The sequence below is a fragment of the Carlito syrichta genome, unplaced genomic scaffold, assembly GCF_000164805.1.
Source record: "Carlito syrichta isolate Samal-C Ts95f unplaced genomic scaffold, Tarsius_syrichta-2.0.1 Scaffold124632, whole genome shotgun sequence".
Classification (NCBI taxonomy): Eukaryota; Metazoa; Chordata; class Mammalia; order Primates; family Tarsiidae; genus Carlito; species Carlito syrichta.
In genome coordinates this window covers 148637-174440 of record NW_007068728.1, presented here as the reverse complement: position 1 = coordinate 174440, position 25804 = coordinate 148637, and the positions used below count along the sequence as shown (strand labels likewise).

Genomic DNA, 25804 nt, shown 5'->3' with positions numbered 1-25804 from the left:
GAACCCAGAATGGGTCCAGGCAGACAGACTCAGCTGATTGTTGTCAAAGGTGCAAAAGTGATACCCTGAAGGGAAAATACCCTTTTCAATAAATGGTACTGGGATAACTGAATATGCACATGCAAAAAACCACATCTCAGCCTAAGTCTTATACCTTATACAAAAAATTAACTCAAAATGGATCACAGATTAAATGCAAAACAATTAAAACTATAAAACCTTTAGGGGAAAAAAACAACAGAAAAATCTTCAGACTCTAGAGCTAGGTAAAAAGTTGTAAGATTTGACACCAAAAGTACAATCCATAAAAGAAAAAAAATGGATAAGTTGGACTTCATCAAAATTAAAAACTTTGGCCCTATGATGAGATCCTGTTAAGAGGATGGAAAGACAAGCTGTACACTAGGAGCAAATATTTCCAAACCACTTAACCGACAAGAGCTTATATAAAGAACTCTCAAAGCTCAAGACTAAAAGTACAATTCAATTAGAAAAATGGGCCAAAGATGTAAAGGGACATTTCATCCAAAAGCATATGCAGAGGGAATAAGTACATGAAAAGTCACTCAACATTAACTATTAGCAAGACCCAACCTAGTCCACAAGTTATCGCTGAATCACTAGTCCTTCCTAGGTTGCAATGTTCCAGCCCCAGATAGCCACTAGTCTCGCAAAGCTGTTTGCCAGGTCCCTGCTTGAAAGATAGCCCCTCAGATACTTTCTGCCTCCTCCACTTCTTGATAGTCAGGGCCTAGTCATTCCTGATTCCCTGACATGGTTTTATTTGCTTCAGCTGACACTAGATCATATATTCACTTGTTTATGAGTTTGTCATCCCTATTAGAGACATCCCTATTAGAGTAAGTTCCATGAGGGCCGAGATCTTGTCTTCATCAAGGGCCTGGCACACAGTAGCCACTTAAGTATTTTGAAAAACAAATCACACCATATAAACTTGGAGGGTTTGCCTCTGCACTTCCACCCATGATGTTTCACCCAAATAGACTTCCAGGATTTCAGACCTTGCATGCTTGGACCCAAAGATGCCTCTTTCCATTGCTAAACGCATCTTCCTGCTCTGAGCTCTCCCTGCCACCCAGGCTCCTTCCAGCTTTGCTAGGTGGCTTCTACCTCTACCCTGCTGACCCGCTGCCTGGTGCCAGACATTCGCCCCATGTGACACTTAATTGGAAGACAGAAGTAAAAGAAAACAAGGCAAAAGGCCCTCGGGCAAGAATACCAGAAGAGAGAAACTACAGCGGGGCTGTGGGGCATCTACCACTCCAGTGAGCGCACTCAGGTCTATCCATACGCGGTGGAACAGCACTCCAGCAAGCCTGTGACTGGCTAACCCCAGAGGTTGGATTTCTGGATTTATTATTGACTTCTTCTTGGCAGTGAAGAGCCACCTGAGAACTGTAATCCATTACTGCAGTGTCTTTTAAAAGTACTGAGTCTTTCCATTCTTTCTTTTCCATTTCAGCTAACTTCAGAGAGTTCTTAGCCTTGTTTAAAGGAGCGATAGTTTCCATTTAAGTTATGAATCCCAAATCCACAATGACCCAGAGTTCAGTCTTCTCACAACACAGAGACCACAAGCCATTTTATATGTTATAATATGAAAAGACTCTGGAGTTTGAATGCACATTCCTTAACTGGCAAATACCAGGACTTAGTAGCAACATGGCAGTAATTACAGGGTAAGAATTTCTTCTACCCCCAAACCTTCTTTGCTTCATATGCATTTTAAAAAAAAGTAATTCTGGGCTAGGTGCAGTGGTTCATGCCTGTAATCCCAACACTTTGGAAGGCCGAGGCAAGAGGATTGCCTGAGCCCAGGGGCCGGAGACCAGCCTGGACAACTTGGTGAGACCTCATCTCTACCAAGAAATCAAAAATCAAAAAATAAACCATGTGGTGGCATGTGCCTGTAGTTCCAGCTACTTGGAAGGTTGAGGTGGAAGGACTGCCTGAGCCCAGCAGGTTGAGGTTGCAGTGCCCGTGAGGATACCACTGCACTCCAGCCTGGGTGACAGAGTGAAACTCTGACTCAAAGAAAAAAAAAAAGAAGAATTTTGAAAAATATTCCCTTAAACATAATTCTTTACCAAGAAATACAACTTAAACAGAAAAGCAAATTTAAAAAAAGAAATACAACTTACAATGTCTCTGGGCTGGGGGCGGGTACCCAGCACTTTGAGAAGCAGAGAAAAGAGGATCACCTGAGTCCAAGAGTCTGCGACCAGCCTGAGCAACTTGGCAATCATCTCTACAATAAATCAAAAAATTAGCCAGTCATGGTGGCGTGCACCTATTGTCCCTATAGTCTATAATCTAGCTACTTGGAAGGCTGGGGCAGAAGGATCACCTGAGCCCAGCAGTTTGAGGCTGCAGTGGCTGTGAGTGTGCCACTGCACTCCAGCCTGTGTGACAGAGTGAGACTCCAACTCAAAAAAAAAGTCTCTGGTACCTTAAATTACTTAAATACTTTTCGGCGTGACAATATTTTTATTTATTTTCTTTTTTATTTTTTAAAATATATTTCTTATTTTAAAGATGTGGGGTACAATTCAGGGTTCTGTATACAAACATTCATTATGCAGGTACCCTTGTTGATGAGGTGTGCCCCCCTACTCCCCTGGCAGTTTCCCTCAACTGCCAATCCCACCCCCCCTAAATATTTCTTGGTAGACATTTTTATCTCTTCATTTTCAGAAAAGAATCCAGCTTATTTCACCATAGCATTCACAAATTATTCATTAGTTCTGTTTTTTAAACCTGTAACTGAGCCCAGATGATCTTTAGGAGAAAAAGTTAAATATAGTAAGTGACCTGCTGAGAAGAGGTAGGCCTTTCTCCTGCCTAGTTTGCAATGTTTACTTGAAAAGTACAAAAAAAAAAAAAAAAAAAAGACCCAGGGAAGGAAGAGAGGCCCACAACCTGTTCCACAGGGAGATCACAGGACTGCCACGGGCTCTTGGTCTCAGATTCAACACCCGTGGACAGTCACTTAATGCTGACATCCAAGTTCAGCAGTTGCACCTACAGGAACATATAAAGTCAAAGTCATACTTCTCATTCTGCACTAAGAAAAACTGCCTTTTGAGAAAAACTCCTTCAGGTCCCCTCCTGCTGCCCTGCCAGGAGCTTTCCTCTTTTCTAAATAAAGTCCTGCTTACTCACCAAAAAAAAAAAAAAAGAAAGAAAGAAAGAAAAAGAAAAGAAAGAAAGAAAGAAAGAAAAGAAAAACTACCTTTCTTACTTCTGAAAATGTTATTATCTCATTAATAGTAATATTTAATTATACTGGAAAAACAAAGAAAGAAGAGCAAATATGATTACCATTTGATGCCAATTCAACATCTTTTCCTTAGAGGATCCAGACAATGACTTACTAGACATCACTACCAGGTAACTTAGAGTTAAAGTTAACAACTTGGCTTGTCCAGGTTGAAACTGCTGCTGCACTGTTCCATCACTCTACAGTTTAGAAAAACAGATTCCACCTACAAACTAAAAATTAACAAGAAAATTGGGCTTATATCACTGGATTTTTTTTTTTTTTTAAGATAATGGTTAGTTTCTCATGCTGTGCAATTAAATAACTCCAACCACAAGCTGTTGGAGTTTTAAGTTATTTTGGGCCTGGAGAAGAATGTGGCTTGGTAGCCTGAGTCAGGTAGCATGCAGCTGCAACTTCGGCTTTTTCCTGTAAATGATGAGAAAAGACCAAATGAATGGCATCAGAGACAAGACCCCTTGAGACTGTAACCCCTCTTTACAGGATATTAAAGCAATCACCTTGGCACACAGTAAGCTGCAATCCATCAAAGCGCAATGACACAGGTACTGACCTTGCATGAAAATGTTGGAACCCCGATAATTTTCTCTGTCTCTGTCCATATAGGTGACACATTAATGTCTCTACTTGGGTGCACTGGCTCCATTCCTTTAGAGCCTGGATTTCTAGGTGGCTGTCCTCAAAGTTTGCACTCAAACAAATGCTCTACTTAATCATATTTTCTGAATTTCATTATTTAAGGTTGACAATGTATTGAACCCTGCATCAGACAGTCAATGTGGTATAGCAGAAGTGTGCCTTGATATTAAAAAAGAAAAATTATTTTTTAAAAAGACTTGATTCTATCACTAGGGAAAAATATGGCTTAGGGCAAGGTAGTTAAGGCTCTTTAAATTCCACAGAAACTTATCACCAGGGTGCCTGAATGAAACGTAATTGTATACCTAACCCTTAACTGTACCCCACAAAACCATAATAAAAAATATTGATAATAAATAAATAAATAAATTCCACAGAAACAAAAAAAGATTAATATCCACCTTGTAGAACTGCTTATAGAGTGAAGTGTAATAATGCATTTCAAAATACCTCGTATAATGCCTCACTAAATTTGGGCATTTGAAGTTACCTTCCTTCCTTCTCAATGACCTAGAAAATGAGGTACATTTCAGGAAACGTACGTCATAAAAAAAAATCCTATTCTTCAGAAACTTATTGGAAGAAAATATACATACATAATATTATTTACATATACTGTTATATGCAGAGGGTGCCAAAAGAATGTATATACATTTTAAGAGAGGAAAAAACTGTATTAAAATTGTAATAGTTGAGATGAATACAAGTCACATGTGACTTCTGCAATTACAAGAGGCAATCAAAGTGGTTCCCATCAGCACCCAGACACTTCTGACGAAGGCAAACATCTCCTAACAGCTCTTGAAATGTGTATACATTTTTTTGGCACCCCGGTATGTGTGTGTGTGTGTACACACATGTACATATAAAAACAATGCTGGACAATGACTTAAGTACTAACATGAAGTCAAGAAGGGTCTTCATCAATTTATGTCATCAGTTTTACACTTCACCTCAAATCTCATGTTAGGATTTCTTCAGTCATGCATTGAATCTTATATTCAATTCACTAGCACCTCCTAAGAGTGGCAAGGCACAGCTACTACCCTCAGAGAGTTTACAGTCTAGTACAGGAGATAGACATGTACATTACAGTGTCGTATTCTTCAAAGGGAAGAGTCGTCCATAGGGGTAGAAGCTACCAAGGAGGGAAGCTGGGTGGAGGCATCAAACAGGAGACAGCAGCTTCCTTCTAGAGGTGAGAGCCCACCTTCATGCGTCATGCAAGCTGTAGTGCTGTCACTTAAACCTGAAGTCTAGTTCTTTTTCTTTGTAGTCATCTTTTTGTGTTTGTATAATGTAAGGAGCACAGTGGACATACCGTGTAGGGATGGAGTCTGAGCTAGTGTACCCGTCCCCGAAGAGTGAACATTGTGCCAACAGGTAATTCTCAGCCCTCACCCTCACACTCCCACCCTCTGAGTCTTGGGCAGTCATTCCATATTCCATGTCTGTGTATACACTCTATTTAGCTCCCATAGAGATGCATTCGCATGATGGAAAGTTCCAGGCACACACACTGATATGTGGAGCAAGAGACTTCCCTCCTTTCTGTCCTCATTCAATCCTGCTCTGCAGAGGCAGCCAGGAGCATCAGTGCCTTCCAGTCTCCAGATGGAGCGCGTCATAAGCAAATAGGAATGTGTAGCTGCCCCTTGTTCACAAATGTTTTGCTAATATTTTAGCTTTGACAGTGCTTTAAATATTCAACCATGGTCAGGTGCAGTGGCTTACACCTGTAATCCCAGCACTTTGAGAGGCTGAGGAAGAGAATTGCCTGAGCCCAGGAGTTCAAGACCAGCCTAGGCCACATGGCAAGACCTCGTCTCTACAATAAATCAAGAAATTACCCAGGCATGGTGGCACACACCTGTAATCCCAGCTACTTAGAAGGCTGAGGAGGAAAGACCACTTGAGCCCAGGAGGTCAATGCAGTGGTGAGCTGTAACCATGCTACTACACTCCAGCCTGGGTGACAAAATGAGACCCTGATTCAAAAATAAATAAATATATAAATCCTTCAAGACCTAATTAACTCAAGCACTACCCTCCACAGGGCCCATGTTCATACACAAAGACCACATGAGCCTGACCCTGTATTGCAGCAAATACATGAGTCTTGATTTCATATCATCTCCACGGTTTTCTCATTGTTCTGGTTATAAATAATGACAACCCAACAAGAAGAGCATTCCTGAAGGCAAGGATGACATCTGGTGCTCTTTTATGTCCCACATGTTACTCACCCTAGAGTGAGCCTCACAGTAAATCCCTCACAGTCAAATTCTGAATGACTCCCTGAGTAACTAAAAGTATTTACAGTCACAATTACCTTTGAGTTCGTAGAGCTGCAAGTCCTTACACCTATGTTTTTATTGTATGTACAAGGAGGAACCCAAAAGATATAGTATTTATTTACAAAAAATTGTGTTGCCGGGTGCAGTGGCCCTGGAATCCCAACACTTTGGGAGTCTGAGGCAAGAGGATTGCCTGAGACCAGGGGTTCGAGACCAGCCTGGGCAATTTGATGAGACCACATCTCTATAATAAATTTAAAAATTAGCCAGATGTGGTGGCTTGTGCCTGTAGTTCCAACTACTTGGAAGGCCGAGGCAGAAAGATCACCTGAGCCCAGCAGGTCATGGTGGAAAAACCAGCAACTGTTTGCCATAACTCGGGATGTTTCTTCTGCAAGTTGTGATGCAACCTTCTCAAAACTGCCAGGTAAAAACTTTGGCTGACCTTTTGATCCAGAGGACTATATCTGAGTACACTATAAGGGGCCCGCCCTCCAAAAGATAATTCTGGATTTTTGGGGGGGGGTTCCCCTTATATAAATACACTAAAACAGACAAGGTCTAAAACCTTTCATTTTCTCTCCAAACTGACCCATATACACCAGGCATCAAATAAGTATATCAATTATCTACAAAGAAGCTGAAACAATCAGGAGCTTCAAGTTAATTCTAAATATGATAGGAAATTTCAAATGTATCTGCCACTGTCAAGGTTTAAGACTATAATGCTTAGAGAGCCTGTTTTATTAAAAAAAAATACACAACATGAAGATAAAAGAAACAGATACTCTTAGATACTTTTTCTCTTCAAATAAGAATAATTCTCTAAGAATTGTTTTCCCCAAATAAGAATAATTCTCTAAGAATTGTTGATGAAGAACAAAGTCAAGAAGGTGACTACAATATCTTTTTATTGTTGTTTCTGGAAAAATGTTCATTTTTGAAACTCTGTATAACTTAATGCATACCAACTTCTCTCATCTATTTCTCTAAGCACATGAAAAATATACCTAGAAATAAAGTATGCATTGATGTTGACGTCCAAGAGCATATCATTTACATATGACAATGGCACTGCTTCCTAGCCACGCAGGTTGCTTTTCAGTCACATGAGATCAATTGGGAAAGAGGAACTGGGGAGACCAGACCCAATTCCACATGAAACCATGTGTGAAATGAAGATTCACAAACTGACTCCCCTGATCCTGAAGCAAGCTTATATTACATCCAAATGACACCGTTATCAAGTTCTATATTCTTGGCCTTATTGTCATGTTTAATGAATATGGTTATCTCAGCATTAAGAAAAAAATGCTTTTTTAAAATGCTAACCACTACAAATTTTTCAACCAGACCAACTCTTCATTGTTTCCTTTGTATAAGGATATCAAGTTACAAAGAAAAGAAAGAAGAGAGAGAAAGTAAGGAGGAGAGATGGCATGTCTTACTGGGGTTGCGCGAGACAGCCTGGCGCCACCACAGGGTAAGTCTCCTCCACGGTGTGGAGCGCAGCAAGCTCTCCCATGCTGACTGCCACGTCGTTAGTGTGGCCCGGAAGCTGGGGCAGCACTGACAAGATCTTCTCCACCAAGCTGTCACCATGATGGCCAACTGCACCTGTTGAAGTAGATAAGAAAATATAAACTCAGAAATGGGAAGAAAAGGTGCTGGATAAATGTCTTATAATGGCTTTTCTATCAAAAGTAACATACATTTTTAGTTTCTGTTATACAAATCAACAACACAAACCTAGCATTCTGCCCTTTGTCACACTAATCACGTGCATGATGACCTGATTCACGAGTGCCTCATGAGTTGAACTCCATGCTCCATAAGGGCAGGCATCAGGTCTGGCCTCATTGCTATTGCAACCTAGCACCTGGCACAGTGCCTGCAGACAGCAGGCAGCAAGAAACCATCATGAATCAGTCAAGTTATCAGCATAAGTGGGCAGTCAGTAAACAGTGTTGTAGGACAATATCATCTTGAAAGTTTAAAGCTGTTTTATTTTTATTTTACTAATTAAGTCACCAAAACCCAGAAGGGCTTAGGGACTTCACCAAGCAAGCCTCCCTTCCACTAAAACCTTATCTTCATAATGGCAAAGGTCCTGCTTATCTTGTTTCCCCTTGCCCACCACATCTACCATGAAAAGTGGTAGCTAATAGGCTCTCACTAAATATTTCCTGGATGAAAGAATGAATAAGCAAATGAATGGTAATAGCTTGCAATGACAGTTACTAAGTGCTTTCTATGTACCAGCACTATTCTATGCACTTTACATGTATGAACTCTTTTAATAACAAGTTAATGAATGTAAATTAAAATTCAAGGCTAATGACGCCGTTCAATGCTTTTTTCATAAAACCAAGTTATCTCTCCAAAACCATCATTGCTTGGAGACATAATTCCACCAATGAGTGGACTTGCCACATCTGCTTGTTGGAGCATCCACTTCAAATCAGTTAACCCTTTGCTTCCTAATACCTTACCACTTTTATCTCTGCTTTTTTGGGCCATGTCATATTAATGGGAAAGAAGGACTAGATAGGAAAGGCCACACCAGGAACCCAGGGAATCACGATTATCACCATCTTCATGCCAACAGCTAATGTTTATTGAGGGCTGATGACATATCAGGTACTAAGTTCCACGTTGCACATTTATGATGCACTTAATTCTCACAGCAACTCTAACAGGTAGGTATCATTATGTTTAGCTCGTGCACAACAAGTAAATAATGAACTTGTAAGTTACAGAGTAAGAATTCAAAACCAGGAGCCAGATAACTCTAAACATCATGATCTTGGATTTAAAAAAAAATCAGGCCTTGAAGGTACTTAAGACAGAGCCAGCACAAAAACTTCTAGGGTGACTTCTACCAGTAGAATATTATTTATTAGGCCTAAAAGGAAGCACGTCCTCTTCATGTTATCTATGGTATAGGGCTGTCTCAGCACTCAGGCTAGGAGCTGCTTGTTAAATTCCGGGTAAACAAATGCCTGGTGATTGTAAGTGGCCCTGCTACCCAGAAGGGGCCAGAAATCACTAAGTGAGCTCTACCCTTAACCAAAGACTAAATCAGAGAGAGACTCTCGGATAACCTCACAGCACCAGGAATTTCTCTCTCCACTCCTTCCCCACTCACTTATTTAAAATATTTATAAATCTCCACTTATCATCAAAATAACTTTCCTTTCACTTTGATCCCTGCTCCAAGTTAAACTTTTCTTCCATCTGCCATCTACAGATGCACGGCACAAACAACGTTCTGCACGGGCCACCATCTGTCCTGACTCTCTAGTCTCTGCCATCTGGCTGTGGCTTCCTCCTCCATCATCCCAGGCTCGGGGATCTTAGACGAGTCTCCATTCATTCAGCCCTCTGCAAGTCGAAACTGCTTAAAGTCCTCTTGCAACAATCCAAATGTGAAAAGTCAAGACATAAAATACTTATTTATGTAGTGCTTCTAAACTTTCTATGGCAAACATATGAGCCTGTTGTAATAAGAATAAAAAATATAGGCTGAGCATAGTGGTGAATACCAGTCGACCCAGACAGGAAGATCACATGAAGTCAGGCAATCTACAGATTCAACGCAATGCCCATTAAGGTGCCAACATCATTCTTCTCAGACCTGGAAATGATAATACAGAAATTTATGTGGAAACATAAACGACCATGAATTGGCTATTCGAGGTATCACACTTCCAATTTCAAACTTTACTATAAGGCTACAGTAATCAAAAAAGCCTTGTATTGGTACAAGATCAGGCACATAGACCAATGGAACAGGATAGAGATTCCAGAAGCAAAGCCTCAATTCCTCAAACAACTCATCATTGACAAAGCCTCCAATAACAAACCCTGGGGAGAGGAGAACCTATTCAGCAAATGGTGCTGGGAAAACTGGCTGAACACATGCAGAAGATTGAAACAGGACCCCTACTTATCACCATACACGAAAATTAACTCTAAATGGATCAAAGACCTAAATGTAAAACCTCAAACTGTAAGAACCTTAGAAAAAGCAGGTAACACTTTTATGGAAGTTGGAACTGGCAACCAATTCCTGATCAAAACCCTAAGTGCCCAGGCCATAATAGATAAGATAGACAAGTGGGACTGACAAGCTTCTGCAAAGCCAAAGAAACCATCAATAGAGCAGGGACATAGCCCACATAATAGGAAAAAATATTTGCCACCGTATAGCTGACAAAGGCCTAACATCTAGGATCTACAAGGAACTCGAACGCGCCAAAAGGAAAAAAACAAACAGCCCCTTTAAAAAGTGGGCAAAAGACATGAATAGATACTTCTCAAAAGAAGATATACAGGCGGCCAACAGACATATGAAAAAGTGCTCAGCCTCACTCATCATTAGGGAAATGCAAATCGAATCCACATTGAGATACCACCTAACCCCTGTAAGAATGGCCATCATTAATAAAACAAACAACAACAGATGCTGGCGAGGATGTGGAGAAAAAGGAACACTACTACACTGCTGGTGGGAATGCAGACTAATACAACCTCTTTGGAAGACAGTGTGGCGATTTCTGAAGGAACTAGAAATTGACCTTCCATATGACCCAGCAATTCCCCTATTGGGAATATACCCGGAGGAACTCAAATCATTCTGCAAAAAAGATACCTGCACACATATGTTTGTTGCAGCTCTATTCACAATAGCAAAAGCATGGAACCAACCGTGTTACCCATCGAAGCTGGACTGGATAAAAAAAAATGTGGTACATATACGCAATGGAATATTATGCAGCCATAAAGAAGGACAAATATATGGACTTTGCAGCAAATTGGATGGATCTGGAGTCAATCATACTCAGTGATTTATCACAAAAACAAAGAACTGAGTCCCATATGGTCTCACTCATAAGGTGACCTTGAACAATTATAATGCTATAAGAAAGCAATTGGCAGTAGCAGAAAACTGTCAGGGGAAATGGGGAGTGGAACGGGCAGTTGGGGAAAACTGCTAGGGGAGGGAGGGGTATACCTCATCAACAAGGGTACCTGCATGATCACTGTTTGTATACCTAACCCTGAATTGTACTCTAAGGTTCTTAGAACAACCTAAAAAACACAGTAAGTCTTTATCTCTTAAGTGTGTATGTGTGTATGTGCATGTTTTTTACATATATACATATGTGTGTGTCCGTGTGAGGATGTATGTGCACACGCATACACACACACACACACACACCCCCAAAATCTTAACAAGGGTTATCTTTGGATAACAGGATTGTGGATGATATAAACTCTACCAGAATTTCATTTCCCCCCCAGTTTACTATAAGGAGCAAATGAGATTTAGCTAGTTAAAAAAATAATGTACATTTCATCAGAAATTGTTTAAAGAGAGATAACAATATGTCAATCTTACAAGACCATCATAACTCAGCTTCTCAGATTCAATACAAAGAATATATTCGAATTCTCTTGCCTTTTGTGAATAGTTTCTCATAAGTCCAGCTTCAGACAATTCAATATTTATCTTTAAAATGTAATGAGTGCCATTTACATGACTCAAATATAGACTGAGCATCTGGGGTCGGGCAATGTCACAATAACTTCAGATTCTCCTTTTATAAAAGGAATAAAATGCCAGTGTATCACACTGAAGTTTTTAGAGAATTTAATTTTTCCTTTAGCACAGAAATTTTAAAATATTATTTGCGATTCTCCAGAGTGGAAGTCAACCAGAACCCAGATATTTCTCTTCTGTTCAACTTTTAATATGACCAACACCATGTGGTCTAGTCTGGGCAAATGATGGCTTATCTCCAAATGCCATCTTTTCCAAAAAGTGATAACAAAAACAAAAGATGATGAACTTCAACATTTATAGAAAGGTTGGTACAATATTGCCACGCCTGGCTAACTACATAACGTTTAGGCAGTTTTCAGTAGCGACCAATTTTGGAGCCTCATTAACTCAATTTGTTGAGAAGAGCAAATAAGGTACTGTGGAAATACCTTACCTTTTTTATCCATAAAACACCTATATAAATATGATTAGTTAATATTATTATTTTCTACTTAAGTTTTACTATGGGCCTAAATGTCAAATCTTAGAATATTCAGAAAAATGAGCATCTTAGTGCACACACACTGCATTTGTGAATGACTAATGAAATGACTTAAGAATCTCTGATCCTGAATTGTACCCCACATCTTTAAAATTAAAAAAAGAGAAAAAAAGGATGTCAAAGCATTTTCAATGAGAAAAAATAACTGTATTAAACTCAATGTCTAGTAATACAACCTTTAATCCACTCATTCATCCATTCATTCAATAAATGTTTATCGAATGCCTGCTGTTTTCAAGACACTCTTCTGAATGCTGGGGTAAAAAAAGCAAAATCCCTCTCCACAGGGGCTACAAGTGAAAAAAGACAGGCAATACATAATCATTTAGCAGAGTCAGGAAATGGGAAAGGCTGCCACAAACAACACAGGGTAAGCAGTTAAGAGTGTGCCTGTGAAGATGTTAGGGGAAGGAAGCCATGTGCATACCATGACTCAACAGGGAGAAAGCCACAAAGAACATGAGCCATGATAGAAAAGGCCATGCAGATGCCATAGTCATGGGGGAGAGGACCACACAGATACCACGAGCCATGAGGAAGAAGGCCACAGAGATATCATGAGACATGAAGGAGAAGGTCATGCAGATACCATGAGCCATGAGAAAGAAGGCCATGGAGAGACTGTGTGCCATGAGAGAGAAAACCACACAGATACCACAGCCATGAGCGAGAAGACCAGGCAAACACCATGAGCCATGAGGGAGACGGCCACACAGATACCATGAATCATGACAGAGAAGACCACGCAGATATCATGAGCCATGAGAGAGAAGGCCATGCAGATACAATGAGCAATAAGAGAGAAGGTCATGCAGATACCATGAGCCATGAGGGAGAAGGTCATGGACATACCACAAGGCATGAAGGAGAAGTCCATGTAGGTACCATGAGCCATGAGAGAGAAGTCCACACAGAAACCATGAACCATGAGGGAGAAGACCATGTAGATTCCATGAGCCATGAGGGAGAAGGTCACGCAGATATGGTAGCCATGAAGGAGAAGGCCACAAAGATGCCAGGAGCCATGAGGGAGAAGGCCATACAGATACCAGAACCATAAAGGAGGAGGCCACACAGATGCCATGAACCATAAGGGGAAGGCCACATACATACCATAAGCCTTGAGGAAAAAGGGCATGCAGATAGTATCAGCCATGATGGAGAAAGCCACACAGATACCATGAACCATAAGAGAAAGTCACACAGATACAGTGAAACTTGAGGGAAAAGGCCACACAGATAAATGAACCATGAGGGAGAAGGCCACACAGATACCATGAGAGAGAAGGCACAGATACATGATCCATGAGGTAGAAGGCCACGCAAATACCAAGAGCCATAAGAGAAGGTCACAAAGATACCAAGAAGCATAAGGGAGAAGTCCATGCAGATACAATTAAACTTGAGGGAGAAGGCCACAGAGATACCATGAACCATGAGGGAGAAGACCATGCAGATACCATGAGCCATCAGAGAGAAGGCCACGCAGATATCATGAGCCATCAGGGAGAAAGCCACGCATGAGCCATGAGAAAGAAGACCATGCAGACACTATGAGCTTTGAGGAAGAAGGCTACGTAGAACCATGAGCCATGAGGAAGAAGGTAATGCATTTACATGAACCATGAGGGAGAAAGCCACAGAGATACCATGAACCATGGGGGAGAAGGTCACACAGATACCATGAACCATGAGGTAGAAGGCCACGTTGATATGATGAGAAATGAGGGTGAAGGTATTGCAGATACAACAAACCTTGACAGAGAAGGCCATGCTGTTGCCATGAAGAATGAGGGAGAAGGCCACATAGACACCATAAGCTATGAGAGAGAAATTCATGCAGATACATGAACCATGAGGGAGAAGGCCATGCAGATATAATGAACATTGAGGAAGAAGACCACGCAGATACCATGAGCCATGAGGGAGAAGAACACACAGATAACATAAGTCATGACAGAAAGTCACGCAGATACTACTGAGCCATGAGGTAGAAGTCAGCGCAGATGCCATGAACCATGAGGAAGAAGGTAACACAGATACCATGAGCCATGAGTAACAAGGCCATGTAGATACTATGAGCCATGAGGAAGAAGTTCATACAGATAACATGGGCATGAGGGAGAAGGCCAAGCAGATTCCATTGGCCATGCCAGATGACATGAACCATGAGGGAGAAGGTCATATAGATACCATGAGCCATGGGGGAGAAGGCCACAGAGATACCATGAGCCATGTGGGAGAAGGCCACACAGATAACATGAGCCACAAGAGAGGAGACCACACAAATACCAAGAGTCATAAGGGAAAAGGTCACACAGATACCACGATCCAAGAAGGAGAAGGCCACACAGATACCATAAGCCAGGGTGGAGAAGACCACCAGAATACCATGAACCATGAGGGAAAAGGCCACACAGAAACCATGAGCCGTGAGGGAGAAGACCACACAGATACCATGAACCATGAGAGAGAAAGACATACAGATACAATGAAACTAGAGGGAGAAGACTAAGCAGATACCATGAACCATGAGGGAGAAGGCCATGCTGATATCATGAGACAAGGGGGAGAAGGTGATGTGGATATAATGAACCTTGATGGAAAAGGGCATGCTGCTGCCATGAACCATGAGGGAAAAGGCCACACGGATACCATGAGATATGAGAGAGGTCATGCAGATACAAGAACCATGAGAGAGAATGCCACACAGATACAATGAACATTGAGGAAGACAGCCATGCAGATACCATGAGCCATGAGAAAGAAGGTCATGCAGATATCATGAACCATAAGCGAGAAAGACACAAAGATACCAGGAAGCATGAGGGAGAAGGCCATGCAGATACAATGAACCTTGAGGGAGAAGGTCACGGAGATACCAAGAACCAGGGAGAAGGTCACGCAGATACCATAAACCATGAGGGAGAAGGCCAAGCAGATACCAAGAGCCATGAGGGAGAAGACCACACAAATAATATCAGCTTTGAGAGAGGTTATGCAGATAATATGAGCCATGAGGGAGAACCTATAAGAAGGCCGCACAGATACCATGAGCCAAGAGGGAGAAGACAACTCCAATACAATGATCCTCGAGGGGGAAGGCCACACAGATGAATGAACCATGAAGGAGAAGGCCACACAGATACCATGAGACACAAGGAAGAAGTTCACGCAAATACAATGAGCCTTGATAGAGAAGACCACACAAATACCATGAACCATGGGGAAGAAGGCCACACAGATACCATGAGCAATGAGGAAGGTCACACAGATACAATGAAACTTGAAGGAGAAGGTCACACAAATACGAGCCATGAAATGAGCTATGAGGGAGTAGGTCATGGAGATACATGAACCATGAGGGAGAAGTCCACACAGACACAATGAACCTTGAGGAAGAAGGCCATGCAGATACCATGAGCCATGAGGGAGAAGTTCACACAGATACCATGAACCTTGAAGAAGAAGACCACACAAATAAATGAACCATGAGGGAGAAGGCCACGCAGATACAGTGAGACATGAGGGGAACGATCACACAAACCCAACAAACCTTGATGGAGAAGGCTACCCAGATGCCATGAACCATGAAGGAGAAGGCCACACAAATACCATGAGCCATGAGGGAGAAGGTCATGCAGATACATGAACCATGAGGGAGAAGGCCACATAGATACAATGAACCTTAAAGAAGAAGGTTACACAGATAAGTGAACCATGAGGGAGAAGGACACACAGATACCATGAGACATGAGGGAGAAGATTAGGCAAATACAATGAACCTTGATGGAGAAGGCCATACAGATGCCATGAACTGTGAGGGTGAGGGCCACACAGATACCATGAGCTATGAGGGGGAAAGTCATGCAGATACATGAACCATGAGGCAGAGATCACGCAGATACAATAAACCTTGAGGGAGAAGGCCATGCAGATACAATGAGCCATGAGGGAGAAGACCATGCAGATACCATGAACCACAGGGAGAAGGCCATGGCGATACCATGAATCATAAAAAAGAAGATCATGCAGATACAATGAACCTTGAGGGAGAAGGCCACGTAGATGCCATGAGCTATGATTGAGAAGGCCACACAGATACCATGAGTCATGAGTGAGAAGGCCACACAGATACCATGAGGGATGAGGACACTCAGGTGCCATGAAGCATGAGGGGGAAGAAGAGGCAGAAGCCACGAGCCATTAGGGAGGAGGCCATGCAGACGCCATGAGCCATGAGGGTGAAGGTCATATACATACCCTGAGCCATATGGGAGAAATCCTCGCAGATCGCTTGAGCCACAAGAAAGAAGCCCACACAGAGGCCATGAACCATGAGGGAGAAGGCTATGCAGTTACAATGAGACAGAAAGGAAAAGGCCATGCAGCTATCATGAGCAAAGAGGGAGAAGGTCACACATATACCAGGAGCCATGAGGGGGAAGGCCACAAAGATAATCTGAGCCATGAGGGTGAGGGTCACCCAGATACCATCAGCCATGAGCGAGAAGGCCACATATACTATGAGCCATGAGGGAGAAGATCATGCAGATGCCATGAACCATGAGGAAGAAGTCCACACAGATGCCATGAACCAGGAGGAAAAAGGCCATGCAGATTCCATGATCCATGAGGGAGAAGGCCACGCAGATACAAATGGCATGAGGGAGAAGGCCATGCAGATTACATGACCTGTGATGGAGAATACCATGTAGATACCATGAGAAATGAGAGAGAAATCATGCACATACCAGGAGTCAAGAGGGAGAAGGCCACACAGAAACCATGAGCCATGAGGGAGAAGGCCACACAGATAACATGAGCAATGAGAGAGGAGGACACACAGATAACATGAGTCATGAGGAAAAAGACCATGCAGATACCAGAGCCATGAGAGAGAAGTCCATGCAGATAACGTCAGCCATGAGGGTGAACACCATGCAAATGCCATGAGGAAGGAAGGAGAAGTTCATGTACATATCATAAAGTTTGAGAAAGAAGGTCATGCAGATTCCATTAGCCATGAATGAGAAGGTCACACAGATGCATGAACCATGAGGGAGAAGGTCACACAGTTACAATGAAGCTTGAGGGAGAAGGCCACGCAGATGCCATGAACCATGAGGGAGAAGACCATGTAGATACCATGAGCCATGAGGAAGAAGGCCACACAGATACTATGATCCATGAGGGAGAGGGCCACGCAGATTCCATGAGCCATGAGAGAGAAGTCCACACAGATATCATGAGCCTTGAAGGACAAGGCCTCACAGATGCCATGAGCATGAGGGAGAAGTGCACAGATAACAAGAGCCATTAGGGAATAGGTCATGGAGATACCATGAGTCATGAGAGAGAAAGCCACGCAGATACCATGAGCCATGAGGGAGAAGGCCACGCAGATGCCATGTGGCATGAGGCAGAATTCCACACAGATACCATGAGCCATGACTGAGAAAGCCATGCTGAAGCCATGAGCATTGAGGAAGAAGGACACACAGATAACATAAGCTATAACTGAGAAAGATACACAGATGCCACAAGGGAGAAGCTCATGCAGATGCCATGAGCCATGAGGGAGAAGATCACAAGAATAACATGAAACTTGAGGGAGAAGCCTACACAGATGCCATGAGACATTAGAGAAAAGGCCATGCAGAAACCAGAGCCATGAGGGAAAAGTCATGCAGTTGCAATGGGGCAGGAAAGAGAAGGCCACAAAGAAACCTTGAGCCATGAGGGTGAAAGCCAAGCAGATACCATGAGCTATGAGGGAGAAGGCAATGCAGATACCATGAGCCATGAGAGAGAAGGACATGCACATACCATGAGTCATGAGAGAAAAGGCCATGCAGATACCATGAGCCATGAAAAAGAAGGCCGCCAGATTACCATGAACCATGAGGTAGAAACTCACGCAGATGCCATGAGCCATGAGGGAGGAGTCCGCACAGATAACATGAGCCATGAGAGAGTAGGCCACTCAGATAACATGAGCCATAAGGGAGAAAGTCACACTAAACCATGAGCCATGAGGAAGAAGGCCATGCAGATACCATGAGCCATGAGGGAGAAGGCCACACAGATGCCATGAGGCATAAGAGAGTAGGCCACGCAGGTATTATGAGCCATGATGGAAAGGGTCATGTAGATTCCATGAATCGTGAGGGTCTAGATCACACAGATACATGAATAATGAGGGAGAAGGCCATGCAGATATCATGAACCATGAGGGAGAAGACCACACGGATACCATGAACAATGAGGGAGAAGGTCACGCAGATACCATGAACCATGAGGAAGAATGTCACATATACTATGAGTCATGAGGGGGAAGGCCACACAGATGCAATGAACCATGAGGAAGAAGACCATACAGATGACATGAACCATGAGGTAGAAGACCATGCACATACTAGGAAGAATGAAGAAGTTCTTGCACATACCATGTGCCATGAAAGAGAAAGTAAGCCTTGCAGATACCATAAGTCATGAGGGAGAAGACAAGACCATGCAGATACCATGAGAAATGATGGAGAAGTCAGGCATTTACCATAAGCTATGAGGGAGAAGGCCACACAGATACCATGAGCCATGAGGGAGAAGGCCACAGAGATAACCATGAGCAAAAGGGGAGATGGGCATGCAAATACCATGAGCCATGAGGGAGAAAGTCAGGCAGACACCATAAGTCATGAGGGAAAAGGCCATGCAGATACCATAAGCCATGAGGAAGAAGGTCACACAGACAATATGAACCATGAGGGAGAAGACCATGCAGATTCCATGAGCCATGAGGGAGAAGGCCACGGGATAACATGAGCCATGAGGGAGAAGGCCACGGGATAACATGAGCCATGAGGGAGAAGGACATGCAATAACATGAGCTATGAGGAAGAAAGGCAGATACCATGAACCATGAGGGAGAAGGCCACCCAGGTACCATGAGCCATGAGGGAGAACGACATGCATATACCATGAGCTATGAGGGAGATGGCCACACAGATACCAGAGCCATAAGGGAGAATGGCATGAGGATACCGTGAACCATGAGGAAGAAAATCACACAGATGTCATGAACCATGAGGGAGAAGACCACACAGATACAATGAGGCAAGAAGGAGAAGGCCACACAGATTCCATGGGCCATGAGGAAGAAGGTCACACAGATTCCATGACCCGTGAGGGAGAAGGTCACCCAGATACCATAAGCCATGAAGGGGAAGGTCACGCAGATACTATGAGCCATGAGGGAGAAGTCCACACAGATTCCATAAATCATGAGGCAGAGGGGCATGCAGATCCTATGAGCCATAAGGGAAAAGGCCACGCAGATACCATGAACCATGAGGGAGAAATCCATGCAGATACTGAGTCTTGAGAGAGGAGGTCACACAGATGCCATGAACCATGAGGGAGAAGACCACACAGATGCCATGAGCCATGAGGGAAAAAGCCACGCAGATACCATTAGCCATGAGAGAGAAGACCATGGAGATATCATAAGGAATGAGGGAGAAATTCATGCACATGCCATGAGCCATGAGAGAGAAGGCCACGCAGATATCATGAGCCATGAGGGAGAAGACCATGCAGATATCATGAGGAATGAGGGAGAAATTCATGCACATATCATGAGGCATGAGAGAGAAGGCCAGGCAGATACCCAAGCCATGAGAGAGAAGGCCACGCAGATACCACGAGCCATGAGGGAGAAGGCCACGCAGATGCCAAAAACCATGAAGTAGAAGACTACACAGCTTTCATGAGCCATGACCTAGAAAGCAAAGCAGATGCCATGAGCCATGAGGGAGAAGGTCATATAGATACCATGAGCCATGAAGAAGAAGGCCAAGCAGTTACCATGAGCCATGAAGGAGAAGGCCATACAGATACCATGAACTATGAGAGAGAAGGCCTAGCTGATACTGAGCCATGTTGGAGAAGGCCATGCAGATACCATGAACCATGAGGGAGAAGGCCACACAGATACCATTACCCCTAAGGGAATGGCCATGCAGATACTATGACCTTGAGGGAGAGGGTCACTCAGATACCATGAGCCATGAAGGAGAAAGCCACAGATACCCAAACCATGAGGGAGAAGACCACACAGATACCATGAACCATGAAGGACAAGGCCATGTGGATACCATGAACCATGAGGAAGAAGGCCACGACAGATGCCATGAGCCATGAGGGAGAAACTCACACAGATACCATGAACCATGAGTAAAAAGGTCATGCAGATACCATTAGCCATGAGGGAGAAGGCCACACAGATACCATGGACCATGAGGGAGAATCCCACGCAAATACCATGAGCCATGAGGGAGAAAGCCACGCAGATAACATGAGCCATGAGAAACAAGGCCACACAGATACCACAAACCATGAGGGACAAGACCATGCAGATACCATGAGCCATGATGAAGAAGGTCACACAGATGCCATGAGCCATGAAGGAGAAGTCCACACAGAGGCCATGACCCATGAGGAAGAAGGTCACACAGATTTCATGAGTCATGTGGGTAAAGGTCACACAGATGCCATGAGCCATGAGAGAGAAGATCACATAGATTCCATGAGCCATGAGGGAGAAGATGCAGATACTTGAAGGAACAACATCCCAACAGAAGTGCAGAGGAATGTCAAAGGCCCTGATGCTGAGACATGCATGTCCCATGTAAGGAATGGCAGGGGAGCCAGTGTGCCGGAAAACTGTGTGGGGAGTCAATGGGAGAATCACAGGCAGGTCAGGGATGGCCTTGTACACAACTGTAAGGAACTTGGTCTTGACATAGATGTCATGAGAGGCCACAGGAGGATTGTGAGCAAGCCAATGACATGTCATATATATATAAATTTTTTTTTTGAGTTGGAGTCTCACTTTGTCACCCAGACTGGAGTGCAGTGGCACGCAGCCTCAACTTGCTGGGTTCCAGCAATCCTTACCACCTTAGTCTTCCAAGTAGCCGGAACTAGAGGCACGCACTACCATGACCAGCTAATTTTTGATTTATTGTAGAGATGAGATCTCAGCAAGTTGCCTGGGTGGGTCTCAAACCCACAGGCTCAGGCAATCCATTCACCTCAGTCTCCCAAAGTGCTGGGATTACAGGCGGAGCCATTGAACCGAGCCCATATTTATATTTGATGGGATCACACAAGAAACTTAAGTGGTTGCCTACCTTTTGTGCTTTTTAATTTTTCTATTTGCATGATTTACAGTATCAAATGCTGTTTTAAAAACCAATAAAATTCATGACATTTAGATTAAGCAATAAGAGAGCCTCCTGGTGACCTTGACAAAGGAAGTTTCTGAGATGTGTTGGAACGTAAAAGCCTAACTGAAGTGGAGTCAAGAAAAAACTGGAGCAGATGATTGTGAAGGCAGCAAATATAAACAACTTTTTCAAGTTTTCTATGATATAAAGCAAAAACCTGAGACTGAAGTTGGAAGGGCATGAGGGGTCAAGAAAGAGGTTTCATTCTATTTTGTTTTGTTTGAAACAAGGTCTCACTCTGTCATCCAGGTTGGAGTATAGTGGCGATCATAGCTCATTGCAGCCCAGACCTCTGGTGCTCAGGCAATCCTTCCACCTTAGCCTCTCAAGTAGCTGGAACTGCAGGCATGCATCACCATGTCCAGCTAACGGTTTTTTTGTTTGTTTGTTTGTTTGTTTGTTTGTTTGTTTGTTTGAGCCAGGGTTTCACTCTATCAACCGGGCTGGAGTGTAGTGGCACAATCATGGCTTACCACAGCCTCCACCTCTTGGGCTCAGGTGATCCTTTCTCCTCAGCCTCACGATTACCTGGGACTATAGGTGTGTGCCAACATGTACGGCTAATTTTTTTATTTTTATTTTTGTAAAGACAAGGTCTCATAATGCTGCCTAGCTGGTCTTGAACTCCTGGGCTCAAGCAATCCTCCTGCCTCAGTCTCCCATGGTGCTGGGATTACAGGCATAAGACACTATAGCTGGCCAGCAGTTAATTTTTTAAAATTATTTTTTGATGGAGATGGGGTCTCACATTCCATGTTATTTGTATGTCGATGGGGACATCCAGAGAAAAGGAAAAAATTATGATCTAAGAAAGAGAGAGGATTTTTGAAAGATGGCAAATCTATGAGGGAAGTGAAAAAGAGGGTTTAGTCTACATAGGTGAAAAGTTAGTAGCAGAAATAGTACATCTCTTTTTAAGATAAAGGAAAGAAAAAGAAGTGGGCACAACTGTTGAAAGGGTGATAGATTTAGTGACAAGAAGAAACAAACTTTTTCTAATGGCTTATGTTGTCTCAATAATACTAGAAATCAGCCGGGCTCGGTGGCTCAGCCTGTAATCCCGCGCCCTTGGGAGGCTGAGGTGAGTGGATTGCCTGAGTCCGCGGGTTCAAGACCCACCTGGGCAGGTGAGACCTCATCTCGACAATAAAATAAAAAAATTAGCCGGGCGTGGTAGCGCGCACCTGTAATTCCAGCTAGTAGGAAGGCTGAAGCGGAAGGATCGCCGGAGCCCAGCAGGTCGAGGCTGTGGTGGCCGGGAGCGGCCACTGCACTCCAGTCTGGGCAACAGAGTGAGACTCCAACTCAAAAAAAAAAAAAGAAATCAGAAAGCTGAGGCAAGCACGGGGAAGACCTGGAGGCTTGGTGAGAAGGGATGAAATGATCGCTAATGATTGGCAACTTGGTCTTTCTATGTGCCCTTATTTCCTAAATGATTCTGGACTGCCTTGTTTTGTAAGCTTTAACAGGGCAGAAGTTATGCTCACCTCATTTTTTCTGTATGTAAGCTAGAGGAACAGATACTGCAGACATAAAGGAGCTGTTGCTATGTCACTGGACAGTCACACATGAAGTTTTGCCTAACTGAAGTCTTGGGGAGGCCTAAGGAGAGAAATCCCTCCTATGAAGAATTCTTGTGCATATTGGCATCTGCAGATTTCTAAAAGGTTCCCAGGTGGACAATTTTCCTGATGTCAGCATAATTCCATTTTTCCAAAACCTCGATGAAGCTGTTGTTTAACAAGGCATCCACACTCACAGCATTTCTACCCATTACAGCATTTAACAAATCATATTGTAATTGCTAATTCATTTGTCTATATTCTACTCCAGATGATAAACTGTGAAATTGGGAACTGTGCCCACCTAGTTCTTCTTTGTAACTTCAGCATGACATATAGTAAGACACCAATGAAACCTATGCTGGATCATTGGAAGTCCCAGCAACTTGAAAGAACAGTGATGAAGAACTTCACAGCAACGCCACTCACCTGTGAGATCCAGAGTTCTGTCCACAAAGACCACCGACGCCCTGCCTGCTGCAGTCTTCCTCCTGTTCTTGGCAGGGGTATAATTGGCCAGATCGGCAGCGATGACCCGACTAAGGGAACCCACAGCAAAACACTCCTCGCGCACTCCTAAGTGCTCACACAGAGCACTGAGGCCTGACACCAGGCACCTGATCTGCAGGAGCAGCTCCGGGGGCAGGGCGGCTGCGTCCACCTCGCCCAGGCTCGCTAGCCTCCTCTTGTCCGGTCGGGCGCTATTAAGAAGTTGCACGTCCTGAGGCAGCAGTGGAAAGAGGGAGGCAAAGGCTGGCGTCAAGGCGAGGTTGGGGGCGGCAGGGGCGAGCAACAGGGGGACGTGGAACACCTCGGCGGTGTAGTTCATGTTGCCCATCCACTCACACAGCTTCTCCTCCAGTTGCTCGAACACCGGCTGCTGTCCCTCCAGCTCGGCCGCTGCGGCCGCCGGCACGTGGTTGGCCGTGAGATGGACAGCGTGGCTCACGGCCGTGACCACCACACAGTACTGGAAGTGGCTGCGGCGGACGATGTCCCGCAGTGTTTCCACGGTGCGGCCTTTCAGCAGGCGGCTCAACACAAACACCGCCTTGGGCTGCTCAGCGCTTCCCCCGACGGCGTCGGGCTCGAACTCCCGCAGGTGACACGCAGGCCCCCCCGCCGCCTCCAGGAGCCGCGCAGCCCCGCAGCCCCAGTGCAGGCTCTCGGCGCAGGCGGCGTCCAGGTAGACGACAGCCCGTCTCACCTTTGCCAGCACCTGCTCCCAGCCTCGCTGGGTGAAGGACAGCACGCCAGGGGCGCTCATGGCTGCGGCGCGGACTCGGAGACTCGGGCCGGAGGCTTCTCTCGGAACTCGCCGCTTCCGGGCTCTAAGACTTTGACAGTCAACACAGTACACGTGGTCCGGCCTCTGACTCGCGCCGGGTGGCGCGTGGTGATGACGTAGAGATGAGCGCTGAATGGCTAGTAGGGTCGCGCGTTGGAAGGGGCGGGGTTGGAAAGGAGAGGGAGTGGCTCCTGGCCCTGAACGTCCTCCGAACGCGAATGCGGCTTGGGCCTGCCCAGGTGGAGCTGTACCTGGTTTCCTCGGTCCCTGGGCCTGTCGGGTGGAGGACCCCTCCATGCCCCCGAGAAATCCCAGCTACAAATACGACGCTTGGTGTCTTCCTTGGATGAACACGTCCTTGGATGAACACGTCCTCTAAAAGTACAGCCCCTTTTCCGTCCAAACTCAGAGCAGTCTGAGAAGATCATAAACACGACCAACCGTGTGCCACATTTTGTGGTTTATACCCTGACCTACTACAAAACGCCCAGAATCTAGCCCTTCCTCTCCATCGTTGCTGTCACACAGCCCAGCGTCATCACCTGGGCAAGTGCTATGATCCCTTCTTTTCCTGTTTCCCGTTCCTTGCCCCTCCAGTTCAGTTTTCTTCCTAATAAACTAACTGGGTCTCATAGTTTTCCTGCTTAAACACTTCTCCTGGCTCAGTGTCTACAGGATACATCTGGATTATTAAAGGTGCTAAATCCTTTGAAAGGCTCAGCTGAGGCAAGGTGGGCTGGAGCCAGTGCTGGGCCACGGGAATAATACAAGATTGCAACCAAGTGAGAAAGTAGAAAGAAGCAAAGTTTATTATTCACCTTTCACAGATTGGAAAGGGGACCAACATTTAGAGGCAAGTGTGGCCTCGAAGGGTCACGAAATGGGTATACTTAAGGGCTTTTGGAGAGGGGGATTTTATCCCAAAGGAGTGTCCAGGGCAGTGGGTCTTTGATGTTGATTGTAGTCACATGAATTTTAAGATTTTGAGGTCAAGGGACATTATCATCTCCTGCCCTCAGGTGGTAGGCTAGATGGGAGGAGACAAGGGGAGGGGGTTTTCCTGCAAGAGACTTGTTATACACTTGCCATCCACAAACTCCTTGACCAAAAGGTGGACTTTTTTTTTTTTTGAGTTGGAGTCTCAACTCTATCGCCCAGGCTGGAGTGCAGTGGCACACTCATGAACACCACAGCCTTGACCTGCTGGGCTCAGGTGATTCTTCTGCCTCAGCCTTCCAAGTAGCTGGAACTATAGGCACACACCACCATGCCCAGCTAATTTTTTGTGATTTATTGTAGAGATGAGGTCTCACCAAG

At 44.3% G+C, this 25804-nt stretch overlaps 1 protein-coding gene across 1 annotated transcript in view; it reads right to left on the bottom strand.

Moving 5' to 3' along the window:
• The window catches only part of SCFD2 (sec1 family domain containing 2), a 73171-nt gene extending 48650 nt beyond the window's left edge, over positions 1–24521 (bottom strand). The window contains exons 1-2 of the mRNA XM_008048559.2: positions 23629–24521; positions 7686–7854 (exon numbers count right to left, since the gene is read on the bottom strand). Of these exons, the coding sequence (XP_008046750.1) occupies positions 7686–7854; positions 23629–24466 (1007 nt within the window). The 5' untranslated portion in view covers positions 24467–24521. The remainder of the gene's footprint in view (positions 1–7685; positions 7855–23628) is intronic.
• Positions 24522–25804: the final 1283 nt, after the last annotated feature.